This window comes from Mesoplodon densirostris, chromosome 19 (assembly GCF_025265405.1).
Source record: "Mesoplodon densirostris isolate mMesDen1 chromosome 19, mMesDen1 primary haplotype, whole genome shotgun sequence".
In the NCBI taxonomy this organism is placed as follows: Eukaryota; Metazoa; Chordata; class Mammalia; order Artiodactyla; family Ziphiidae; genus Mesoplodon; species Mesoplodon densirostris.
Window position 1 is genome coordinate 64,572,382 of NC_082679.1, and position 12,844 is coordinate 64,585,225.

Consider the following 12,844-nt stretch of genomic DNA (forward strand, 5'->3'; position numbering starts at 1 on the left):
CTCTCCTGTCCACAGCCCGTGCAGGGTTCAGGCAGCAGCAGGCAGCGGGAGGTGGCGGGGTGGGGGGCGGCAGGCCAGGTACAACAGGAGAAAACACCCCCGACTTCATGTAGACGGGGCTGAACTTCACCAAGCCGCCATCCTGGAGAAGAGCCCAGGCCGAGCACCCCTGCCCCGAAGCCCAGAGGACACTGCCTGGCTCCCTGTGACGAGGCCGGACTCGGACCCACGAAGGACCCACTCTTCCCCCCGACCCAGAGAACACATGCTCATAACCAGACTCTGGTGACCTTCCCTCTCCGCCCAGACCCCCGAACTCAGCCCCTCAGCCAGAGGTGACAGCCCCTCCTGGAACAGGCCGCCTGGGGGATCTTCTCTCCCCACGCCCCTCCCGGCCACCCTCACCCCACCCCCGCCCTGGCCCTTTCCAACCCCTTCCCCTCCCTGCGGAGGAGGCCCTAACCCTCCCCCAGCTCCCCCGAGACGACTGCCCGTCCTGTGGTCAGGGCCCATCTGCAGTGACCTTTCCAACATCCCTCCTTACTCAGGCCAGATCTGGCTTCTATGTGACATTCTTTCCCTGGGGGATTCACAGCCCGAGTCAAGGGACGGAGCCCAGAAATAAAACAGGAGTAGCTTTACTGGAACAAGTGGGGACTCAGCCCCCCCCGCCTCCGTGGCTCCTTGAGAACAAGGCAGGGCCGTCCCACGAGACCACCTTCAGAGCCTGGAAAACGTCATGGTAGCCAGAGGGACGGGCGGGAAACGCAGTCACGTCCAGCGGCACCCTCCCGCTCCCGTGGCCGCCCGGGACAGAGTGGCCCTTGGCAATGGGAAAACGTTCGCTCTCCGGAGGAACCAGCCTCGCTGGCGGTGCAGGAGGGATGATGAGGTGGAGCCCTGTCGAGACGAAGAGCGGCCCAGCCTTCAGTCTCTGGGGCGGGGAGACCCAGTCGGCCCTGAGGGCTCCTTACCCTGGACTTGCTCCATTCCCAAGTTCAGGGGCCTGGCTGGTCCAGAGAGCACAGGTGGCCACTACCTGCCCGGGCTTGGAAGGGTTGGGACCACGAGGTGGGCAGGGCCAGACCCACGCCGACTTTGGGCCCCAGAGCCCTCCTTCGGGGGGGGAGGGGGCGAGGGTAAGAGCCCGTCTGGGGGCCACGTGCCATCCTTCGACCAGCCTGCACAGAGGTCAAAAGGGAGAGTGGCTTCTGGAAGCTTCTGTGCCCCTCTTTGACCCAGAGAGGATGTGTTCTCCGGTGAAACAGGTAGAGACAGGTTCTGAGAAGATCTGATCACCCGGGGTGTTGGTGTGATTTAGGCGTTTAAGTTTAATCACCGTTGAGTTCCTACTCGCAGGATTAAGTCACCCTGTGGCCGGAGGACAAAGATCTGGGTCTTGCCAGACTCTGGGCCCCAAGAAGTAACGAGTGCAGCTCGGGGCCTGTGTGGCATGGCCGGGCACATGAAGGAATTGAGGAGCAGTTTCTGGCAGGAGGGTGAAAGGTCCTGGGGCCCCAAGGGATGCTGCTAGCCTGGGGCAGCCCCACGAGTGCAGAGGGCGCCTTTGGGGGTGAGGATGTGCCGCTCTCCTGGGCCTCGGGCCACACCCTTCACCATCTTGGAGGCCAGGGAAGGGTCACAGGTTTACGACACACAAAAGGGTCCTGTCCAGAGGCAGGAGCACCAGGGGGCGCTGCTTCCTCCCCGGGGTCCTCGTGACATGGCGGGGTGTCTGAGCTCTCCCACTGGGCCCGGATGTCCCCCCCGCCCCCTCCCACTCTGCCTGGAATCCAGTTCTGCTTGCCTGGCCCCCATCCCCAGTCCGCCGAGGTCCCACGCCCCCACGGTGGTTCTGGCTAACCCCACGGGCAGGGCTGGCTCAGCGGTCAGAGGTCCCTGCCTCGCTGCCGACAGCCTGACCCCACTGGCCACTTCCCCAGGCAATTTCCCAAGAATTCAGGGACTACGAGAAGAGGCCTCCCCCACCAGCCAGCATCCCGCCACCTTCCCCACCTTCTCCAAACAAACTGCTCTCTCCGTGCACAGGGTTGAGCGATGTAGGTTGTCGGGTGAATGTGCCCCGGTCCCCCATCTGGAGACATTTCTCTTTCCTTGCTCCCTCCTGCCCCAGAGGACCTTGACCAGGCAGCTCTGCTCAGACCACACGTGTGGGGCAGTTCGTTCAGGTTGGTTTGAGACCTGTCCTTCCGTGTCCAGACCCTTTTCCATCAGTGACCGTGAAAGGCACACTCGTTGAGGGCCAAGGAACGATCAAGATGCCAGTGCCCTTTCATGTGTCCCACCTGCTCCCATGGAGACGGAAGTAGGACTCTCAACACACTAGTCAATGCATCACGGTCTGTGCATCGTATGGAGCTGCCCCTGGGATTTTGTTCAGCTGGTCTCCCTGAAGTAATACGTTTTCTCCAGCAGAAAGTGAAGCTACATGGTGCTCAGAGACCCTGGGCACCCAACCCGCTGGGGGCAGCACCAGGACCTGGCCCGTGGCTGGTACTCGCTTGCCCCAAGCCCAGGGGTTGGAGTGGAAACCTCCCCAGTGGCACTCAAGGCCCCTGGTCCCAGCAGCCTGGGCTCGCTCGGCAGCTGCCATGGATGAGCCTCCTGCCCTCGCTGAGGTTCAGGCGGCAGCCGCCCCGCGATGCCCTTCCCATCCTGGCACACCCACGTCCCGCCACGCAAGGCCCCGCGAGGAATGGAGTTTGCCGGCATCGAGTGAGGGCAGGCAGGGCTCTGGGCCCTGCTCCACCCTGAGGCTGTGATGACTACCCTCAGGACTGTTGTGGAAGCTTGTCCCTTCCCTCCGACCCCAAGATGGCACGTGCCTCCTCCCGCCCTGGCGCTGGTCCTGGCCTGGCTGTCGCCCCAAGGCCAGGCCTATTCTCCTCGGTCCCAACTTCACTGTCCCTCCTGAGAGGTGGATCCAAATTCCCCCCGCTCATCCCCTTGCCTCCTCCCTGGCCCTAAGCACCCACCTGTGGCCTCAAGGAGGCTGTTGGCGAATGAATGAATGAATGAATGAACAAACTGGGCAAGGAGGTGTATGGTCAGCCCCACCCCCACCCTGACCCCGGGGAGGCACCTCCAGGAACCTCCCTACACCCAGAATCTGGCTCTGAATACAAGACAGAAAACCATCAGCAGTGCTTATAATTCTTTAAAAACAAACAACCCCCCCCCCACAAAACACAGAACTCCCCATCCCAAACTAGCCAAGCGTGTAACAGGTTAGCGGTTGGCAGAAGAGAGGCGTGAAGTCACACACACGTCACTGCGCGACATCGTGGTGGGCGGCTGGCGTAGCTAGGACCTGCGGAGCAGCAGGGCTGTACGCCACTCCCACAATAAATAAACACGGTGCCAACAGCATCCCTTACACTACTGAGACATAAGGATGAACATAAGCAGAACGGTCGCACACTTGTTACGCCAAAATTTGGCTTAAAAAAAAAATTAACCCACAAAGGTGAACGCTCAGGACACTTGTCAGTAGCGTGGTCAGAAGGAGTGGAGTCTCTGCCCCAGAACACAGACACGCCTGCCTTCTAAGGGGCGGGCAGGGTGGGGGCCCTGGGCTGCACGGGACCCCACAGCCCCAAGAATCACAGCCTGGGCCCCTCAACCTGCCTTCCCACATGCTGGGGAGAGCCACACTTCAGAACTACCTCTGACCTTTCAGTGCATAAAGGGACCCCATCACTCCTGCAGGGGTGGCACCACCCCACTTCCCCAAGATGCACATGGTGGGAAGGCCACTGCAGTCTGGACAGGGACACCTGGCTCCCTGCACTCTGCCAGGTCACATCCAGAGCCAGTGGTCTGACCACGATGCGTCCTAAATGTCACCCCGACACCCTGGAGGGAAGAGGCCAAAATCTGCTCAGAGGTTGCTGGACCACCGCGGAAAGGCAGTGGGCAGTGCACCCCAGGCAGCACCCTGCCCACCACCTGTGCGAGGGGCTGCGGTGGCTACGATGGCCAGTCTCCTCCTGAAGGGGCACAATCCCACCAGGCAGGTAGTACAGCAGCTGCAGCCCCCATTTACAGGTGAGAAAACTGAGGCCCCAATACAGAAAGTCTAAAATCAGGTCTCTGACTTCCTGGGTGACATTCTGCCTTCAGACATTGAGCTGGGCCCCTAGATGCGTGGATTACAGCCCCAGGACAACTGAGTTGGTGAGGAGACTTCCGTGGACGTCGGTCCTCACGTCAGGAGCTACAGGCAGGCAGGGGTCTCCTGACCAGCACGAAGAGGGAGGGGTGGACACGTGGCCACCTCTGTTTCAGCCTCAATGCCCAGCCTGGCCCCCCGCAACAAGCTGCTTGTCAGGTCCCTCTGGGCCCATCGGCCCACGCAGGGCCCCGGAGCCCAGGTGGGTGGCAGTGGATGGACTGGCCACTCGGAACTCACGTGGCCCCTGGGAAATGGCTACAGCTGAGCAGTGAGGCTCAATGCCCAAGGGCTAGTCTCAACCTCCCCTTGGTGGGAAGGTCAGGGGTCAGAGGCCAAGGCAGAGCCGCCAGCGCCTAAGAGGGGCCTGGAGGGAGCCAATCTGACCTTGGATGACGCTGCTCCCCAAGCTGACTCTGTGGACAGTGACGGCACAGGAAAGCCAGCTGGTGGCCAGGCCAGAGGAGCTTCTGGGCCTCGGCTGCCTCCCCTGGGGAAAATGCTATGGGAACCACAAACACAAAAGCCTGCAAGCACAGCCTCTCCGGAGGGGAGGGTGGGCGTACCATGCTGGTTTCAGCGGGAGCCAGACCCCCTGAGAGTCAGGTGGCCTCCAGAGCAGGTGCAGTCAGAGCGCCGAGGCCTGGACTCTAGCTCCCCAAGCCTGGGACAGGTGACAGGGGAGGGGACAGCAGTGCCTTGGCCAGGAGCTGAGAGCCAGCCCCAGATAGCTGGCAGGGCTGCTGTCCAGCCCTCGAGGCCCAGGAGAGCTGCCCTGGGGGAACACAGAGGAGAAGCCCATGAGGGGTCACAGTGTCTGCTTCCAGATTTCAAGTGTGAAGCTTTGAAAAGACTAGAGCTTGGCTCCAAAACCAATGCAGAACAGACCTGAAACAGCACTGCCCACGTGCCCACCATAGGAGCTGCTGGAATCTTCTGGCCTTTGCTCAGGCTGCCGTCCAGGGAGGGATTGTACAGTCAGGAGCCCAAAGGTGTCCTGAGTGACAGGGTCTAGCCCCCAAACTGGCCCCGATCTACACGTCCCGGTGGGAGGTCTGGGGTCTCCCAGCTGCCCCTGACTTCCGCTCGGATCCCCCTGCCCGCAGCAGGCACCAGGGCACCACTGTTGATCAGCTCAAGGCCTTTCCTCCTACAAGCCTTTCATTGAGATGTTCTTTCTTGTTTGGGGTTGGAAAGGGAGCTGGCGCAGGTCTTTAAGGCAACGAAACGCGAGCACGTGGGTTAGTTTCATGAAAGTCACTACATCTACAATAACAGAGAAACGGCAAAGCCGAAGCGCATGTGTCCAGGCCACCGTCCAGAGGGCGAGGCCAAGCCCGGAACACTGCCAGGGGGTTCTCAGAACCCCTCCGTTCTCGGAGACGTGCCGGAATCTGGCGACAGGATCTGGTCCCTCTGAGGCACGTTGTGCTACGGGTGGCATTAGGGGAGAAAACGTCGCCCCCCCCCCCCGCCACATTTCTTTAAAAAATAATCATCTTGGTGGCGTCGACGCGACCTAAGATTAAGTTAAAACAAAAATAATAAAGGGACTTCCCTGGCGGTCCAGTGGTTAAGACTTGGTGCTCCCAATGGAAGGGGCACAGGTTCGATCCCTGCTCGGGGAACTAAGATCCTACATGCCACACGGTGCGGCCAAAAAAAATAAAATAAAGTTTAAAAAAAGTACAAATACACAAAGGTGAGAAGAGAGAAGGCCTGATTCGGCGGGAAGCCCACGGCCTCCTCGGTCCAACGTTCCCGCCTCCACGCTCGAGAGGTATCCAGACATCCGTCTTCTGGGACTAAATTCGTACCAGGGTTCACAGTGGCCCGGCCGCCACCCTGGGGGAGGGACAGTGGGGGCCCCCAGCTGAGCTGCCTAGATGATAGGACCGGAGTCGCTTTCTAAGGGGTGGGTGGTTTAAAACAATCTCTGCGTTTTCTTTCCGGCAGCTTCTCAGATCTTGTCGCTTACGTCTCCTGGGGAACCACATGCATGAGCTTCTGGCAAAGGACCGTCGTGGAAACTGCCAGGAGAAGAGCGGAGTTACTTGGGGATCCTGTGGTCCCGGGCCTAGGGGGTCAGGGCAGCGAGGGACGTGGGCTCACCCCGCCCCGTCGTGATGCGTCCCGAGGTTTTAAGAGAAGCCAGAAAGCCAGAAATTTATGTGGAACCTCCCAATTTGCGTGTGTGCACGCGCGCGCCTGCGCACATCGGGCCCGCAGGCCTCCTGACGGTTACGTTACTCAGGGAGGTGTGGCCAAGGATCCTGGCAACAGGCGGGTGCTGGCTCCACCCCTCATCCCGGTTCAGATCCCAGGAGCATCGAGAGACGTAACTAGATGGTGGCCCCGCTGCTGGAGGGCTGTGACACCACACGTAGGCCACCGCCTGGCAGACCTCCCGGACCGGCACCCAGCACGCCCACCGCGGTCCTCAGAGGGGCTGGAACAGGCGGGTGTGCCGGCGCCCAGGTGAACCCATCACCCAGAGAGCCTTCACGGGCATCACTCGGGGGAGATTTCAGAATGGAGGGGCCCTGCTCTGGGCCCTTGGTGTGTTCTGACAGCCCTTTAACAGGGACTACAGTCCGGGCTGGAGGCAAAGCTCCAGCGACATGACGGACAGCGTCCTGGGCCCCGGGCAGGTGCCCATCAGAATTCTGGGACGGCTACCCTGGGGATTTTGAAGCCCATGCAGGAGCCTGTCACACTAACAGCGGTCTCGGCACAGGGTCCTGAACCAGGCTTGTAACTGAGCCCTGTGGCCACAGTGCAGATCCTGTTTTCTCCTCCTCAGCCGGCTGGGTTTAGGCTGGCGGCAGACGGGGATTTCGTTACTTGGCAAGCGCAGCCTGGTTTTCTGGAATCCCTTGTTCTGAGATTAGCTGGTGCGCAGCTGAGCGCCTTACCCTGAAATATGTAGGCTAGGTCACCACCAGACACGCCCAGCTCGGTCTGCTCGGCCAGGGCCTCACACATCCCGACCCGGACCCTGACCCCCCGCTGACCCACGGCTGTGGGCACTGTCTGCCGGGTCACTCCTGGCCAGTGCAGATAAGGTCAGGGCAGTACCGCCAGGTGGGCGGGGCAGACCCCAGGGCGGGTGGAGGAGGCCCGGTTTGGGGGGAGGTACTCACAGATGCTCTGGAGAAGCCACTTGGGCTTGTTTTTCCACCAGACCCCGAGGAAGTAGATAGGCAGGCCGCTGAGGATGATGGTGAAGCCGATGCCGCACTCCACGGGGGTTTTCCAAAAGGAGACGGCGATCAGGAACAGGCAGGCCAGGGTGAACAACACTGGGAGGGCCAGGTGAACCTGGGGAGGGGATGCGGCTGACACGGGGAGCTGGACCTCTCCTCCTATCCTACGCCTGTCGTGTCCTGGCCACCCCTGGGAGCACGGCGTCCTCCCTGTGCCCCCGCCAGAGCCGGCCTCGCCCTTGGGCCCACCCAGCCCCTCCCATGGACCCCCCCAGACAGCCCTGTGCCCAGCTGATCCTTCTGGATCCAAAAGGGCCCGACCTCCCGGGCTGCCACACTCGCCGTGTAGCATCTCTACGGTTTACTAGGGCCTGAGGTTCCCCTGAGTCGTGCTGGCCTCTTGAGAACCGGGACCCCACCTTGTTCTCCGTTTACCCACCTCAGCACCCGGCGCTGGGCGGTAATTACCCAAAGCCCAGCTGGTGCTGGCGGGTGAGCTGGACCAACCAGGCTTCCCAGGTTGGGGAAGGTGGGCCCCCCTGGTTCCCACATCGCAGGGCGGGACGCCCCGCCCCGCCCCTCACCATGGTCTCCCGGTGTTGGGGCAATGCCTCTGGGAAGGCCGTGGCCACCCGCTAATAGGCAAGGGGCGCCCACCTCCTCAGAGAGTCCTTACGGATGGACTGGACCACAGGCTGCGTGGCTGCTTGGCAGACAGCCCCGCCCACACAGGGCCCGGAAGAGGAGCCACAGAGGCACCCACAGCGCAGCCAGGGCCCCAGGGACACCTGTCCCCTGTCTCTGCACCCACCGTGCCTCCCACCAGGCGGCCTGTCCACACCCGGAAGCCGCCCTCTGTCTACACCTTGGCAAGAGACCCTGGGGTGAGCGAGGGTCCCATCAGGTCGGCCCTCATGCCTGCTCCACCCCCAGCTCCACAAGGACAGGCCCCCACAAGCAGGGAGCAAGGTGGTCCAGGGCACTGAGGTCACCGGGTCCCCTGGCGGAACCTGTCCAAGACAGGAAAGCTGGTCCTGGCTGGCACTGCAGGACTGCTCGGTGGGCGAGGGGCCCGTGGACAGGTGCCAGCTGCTGGCCACACGCCACCAGGACTGGATGTGGGTCAGGAGCTGCCGGTCGGCAGCCGCCACGCCACGGGCTCTGCCTTCTCACTCCGACATGACTGTCGGGAGCACAGTTGACGCGCTCACCAGGCCTCTCCAGCAGGGGTTTGACCCCCTTTTTGGAGAAACAAGGTCGCCCTCGGGCAGCTGTGCCCAGCACTGAGTTCACGAGGACACAGAGAGCCGACCTCAGGCCGGGGGCACGGTGGGCAGCCTGGTCCCGAAAAGCCTCCATTCACTCAGGAGCAAAGTCAGGGGACGTGCCCCTCCCCAGACAAGGTGGGGCCCCTCCCCTCCGCCCACGTGCAGTCTGCTCGTGGCCACCCCGGCCGCCCGGGGCCACAAGCTTCTTATTTCTGCTACTCTCCTTCTGCCAGAAGATAAGCTCTAGGAAGATTAGGTGCTGGGGGCGGGGGGTGTCTATCGTGTCCTTTGACGAACCCCAGCACCTAGAATCAAACAGTCATCAACAGAACTCAAGGCTTCTCACCAGGGCCCTTGGAGAAGGGTGCCCTGAGCTCCGGTGTGCAGAGGGGACGGAGGCCCACAGAGGGACGCTGGCTGCCCGGGCACACGTGGGGACCGCCCGGACGCTCACCTTGATGGGCCGCTCCAGATCTGGCTTCTGGTAGCGGAGCCAGATCATCCCGATGATGGCCAGGGCCACACAGAGCCAGTTGAAGAAGCTGAAGAAGTTGATGACGGAGAATATGTCTTTGGAGAAGGCGTACAGCAGGGTCATGACGCACTGCAAGCACGGGGATGGGCCGTGAGCTGCTGCCGTCACCGGGACACACCTGGCGGGCGGGCTGACCGCACGCGCCCACTCCCGTCTTAAAGGAGGATGTGGTCTGTGGGACACGCAGGCCCTCACGGCAAAGGAAGGTGCTGACGGGGAAGCGGCCAAGGCGCCTGGATTTCAAGGAGGGGTCACAGGCCACGCGCTGCCCTGCGGGGGAGGTTTGGCTTCACACGCCTCCAGGTTGTTTTTGCTTCTTGTTTCTCTCTCTCTTTTTTTTAAATAACCACCACGTATTAATTTTGGAACGAGAAACAAAACACTATCCAGCGCCCTTTGGAGTTCAGGGCAGCGTGTGGTGAACAGCACGACGTGGAGAAACTCTTTGCGCTATAGCCCGTCTGCATCTCCACCTTGGCCTCCAGCCCGCAGCCCGGTGACACTAGGCAGAGCCGGGACGGCATGGCCGCTCCCCGGACTCCCTCTGCAGAGCCCCCAACAATCCCCCAGGGACACGGATCCCTGAGGGACACGCCCACCCTCCACCTCGCCCTGCCAGGGACCCCCGCCCCGTGGAGGGCGGACACTCACCGTGAACACAAGCGAGGGCACGGGCGTCAGCAGCTGTGGGTGGATCATGGAGAGGACGGAGGGCAGGTGGCCCTCCCTGGCCCCCACGAAGAACAGCCTGCGGACAGAGGGGACAGCGGTCGGCCTCGGCCGAGGGACCCAGGCAGGTGGGGAGCGGAGGGGGCCTGTGCTGAGGACTGGGTTCCCTGCCATGGGCCACGGTGTCCCTCGCGGACCCAGCTGGCAAGGGGCCCTGTCAGCTCCAGCCCCCCGCAGGGCTCACATGAACCCGTGAGAGAGCCTGGACGGACACAGTAGTTGTGTCACCTCTGGGCAGGAACGTGGGTTATTTCTGTGTCACTTGAATGTTTTGACAGCTATGTTATTACTCAAAGTAACAAAAAATAGAGCCCTCCGAGCGCACGTGAGAAAGCCACATGTAGCGGCTCGCCACGCGCTGCTCCGCCCGCTCCACCGCTCCGCCGCCAGAGCCTGAGTGACCGAGGGCGGCGGCCCTGGCCAGGCTCACCTGGAAGACGTGAAGAGGGACCCGTTGACGGAGCCAAAGCAGGACAGACCCACGAAGACGGGGATGATCCAGGACATGACGCCCAGGTGGTAGTTCCCGAAGTCCTAGACGGACGCTGAGCGTGAGCCCTGCCCCGTGACGCCCCGACTGCCCCGCCTGGCCGTCCGCATGCTCCTCACCGCCCCCCACCCCCGGGCTGGCCCCCACACAGTCCCCTCCCGAGGGCTCAGTATTTATTCGGAAGGTGGGGCAGGCCTCTGAGGTGGGGCTGGAGGTCCGCAATGGACTCAGCCCCTGGGCTCTAAGAGCAACCACCACTGGGACCACCACAGACGTGCCAACTTAAAACTGTCCAGGGTGGTCTGGGCACCAGCGCTGCTAAAGCCCCCTGTGGTCCCCACATACAGCCAGCGCCCCGCACCCGCTGGAAGGCTTGGTAAAGCACCAGCTCAACCCCTCTGAGGAGGAGCGCAGTTTGCAGACGAGGGGCCCGGCCTGCTGCTCATCGTGGGCTCAGAGGGCCACGGCCGGCTCTTAGCGGCAGGTGGCATCTTACCACGGCCACAGCCTCCGACGTGAGCATCTGCTCAGGGGACAGCGTGGTGAAGTAGGCCAGGTTCGTCAGCACGTACACCAGGGTGACGATGGGGAGGGAGATGATGATGGCCAGGGGCAGGTTTCTGCAAGGACCGGGCGGGCACATCACCAAAATGAAGCCTAGGATGGGACCGGGCCCGTCCCTCGCTGCAGGGGAAGCAGCACATGACCAGCAAGTGGCTGGAAGGTGGCGCTTGGGGCAGGGCAGCTGTGCAAACGTGGGCCAGCGACTCAACCCTGCCGGCCTCCACGCCCCCATCTGTGAAAGGGGCTTCCTGCCCATTCTGAGGACGAACCCTCTTCCAGATCACACGGCCCCCATGATCCTAACCCCAGGGGCCCTCCCGCAAGGCCGTGCACTGCTTTTGTCGGGGGCTGGGCTGAGCCCAAGGATGGGCTCTTGGACAGAACCAGGCTTCTTCCTTCTCTCATGTGAAAATGATAAAAACACGTGTCTCTGTTCACATACATACCTGTACGGATTAATCATCTCCTCTGTGACGAAATTCAAGTAATTCCTAGAATTTAGAGAGCAGACTTTTATTATACGTTCCTCCCGCAGGCATCGGGAAGAAAGAATGCAGGTTCCATGGGGAGTCCGTCCTGGCTGCCCTGGGCCGGTGGAGAGGGGACGCCCACACCCCCAGGTCCCTCCTGGTGAGCAGCTGGGGGCATGGGGGCGCCTCCTGAGATGGCGATGGTCCTGCCCCTCCCCAGCGCTGTCCCCCCTGGGAAGCAGCACCGTCCCTGAGGTGTCAGCAGAGGTTTATCTCGGGGCCCCGTTCTCGGGGGCAGGACATGAGCCGAGAACACCACTGCTATGAGGGCCCCTCTGTGCTTCCTCGGGAAGCATGGGGTTTCCTGCCCCTGCCCCGTAGAATTGCCCGTGGATGGCTGAGAGGTGTGGATTTCTGGACACTTTGGGGTCCGGCACGTGTGCCCCAGGGCCCAGATGTTCTAGAACCTACCATCCCCCGTAGGCAAAGAGGCCACTATACAGCGCCAGCACGATGTTCCCCACGTCCACTTTGGTGCCTTCAAACGAGGACTTGGGGTCCAGATTGGACGTGTTACCTGGCAGGGGCCAAACAGACAGATAAGGATTCTGGGTTAGAGATCGCGGCACAGAGGCCAAGCTGCAAGTTCCGAAATGTTCCTGGATCAAAATGCAGTAATAGACAAAAATGCAACAGATTAAATGCACCTGTGAGCCCTCAGACTCCCAGGGGCCGGGGCAGGCAGGCAGGGTGAGCGCGGTTCTACTAGGTCTGTGGCCCCTGGCCACGCCCATTCAAGAGCGGGAGGGCAGCTCTGCAGACCCCCAGCCGGGCAGACACCCAGCGCCCATCTGTGCCTGAGGGACAGGATGCCTGGGACGGGCGGGCACCGGGGTGGGTCTGCCTTGCCTGGGCTTCAGGGCGCTGGGCGCCTCAGAGGACGCTCCCTGCAGACCCCAAGATGCGGCCAAGTCAGGGCACCTGGGCTGCGTCTCCACTCCCCACCTTAGTGCTGGGAGCCCAGAGCTGCTAAGTGTAAGCCAGGCTTCTCGTCTGGGCACACGAGCTCCCGAAGACGACCTGGACCCGCCCCGGGACGCGGCTGCACCCGAGGGGCTGCAGCTGGTGAGGGACGGTGGGCTCAGCTCTGTTCCCTAACCCAGATGGACGTACTGGGCTCTTGGACACAAGGGGGTCGGCTTCTCTGCTGACCATTTCCACCCTGAATGGCCCCAGGCGTCCTGGGCTTGTGTCTGTATCACTCCAACCTCTGCCCCTGCCTTCACTGGCACCTCTGCTGTGGCTCCTCTTGTGTCCCAAAAGGACACCTGTCATTGGACTTAGGGCCCCCCAACCCAGGATGATCTCAGCTCCATCCTTTCCTTAATTA

At 62.0% G+C, this 12,844-nt stretch overlaps 1 protein-coding gene across 1 annotated transcript in view; it reads right to left on the minus strand.

Moving 5' to 3' along the window:
* Window positions 1-5,895: 5,895 nt before the first annotated feature.
* SLC7A5 (solute carrier family 7 member 5) overlaps window positions 5,896-12,844 on the minus strand; it is a 30,627-nt gene continuing 23,678 nt past the window's right edge. Inside the window, exons 3-10 of the mRNA XM_060083384.1 lie at window positions 11,926-12,031; window positions 11,431-11,475; window positions 10,917-11,040; window positions 10,361-10,464; window positions 9,853-9,949; window positions 9,121-9,270; window positions 7,336-7,513; window positions 5,896-6,222 (exon numbers count right to left, since the gene is read on the minus strand). Of these exons, the coding sequence (XP_059939367.1) occupies window positions 6,167-6,222; window positions 7,336-7,513; window positions 9,121-9,270; window positions 9,853-9,949; window positions 10,361-10,464; window positions 10,917-11,040; window positions 11,431-11,475; window positions 11,926-12,031 (860 nt within the window). The 3' untranslated portion in view covers window positions 5,896-6,166. The remainder of the gene's footprint in view (window positions 6,223-7,335; window positions 7,514-9,120; window positions 9,271-9,852; window positions 9,950-10,360; window positions 10,465-10,916; window positions 11,041-11,430; window positions 11,476-11,925; window positions 12,032-12,844) is intronic.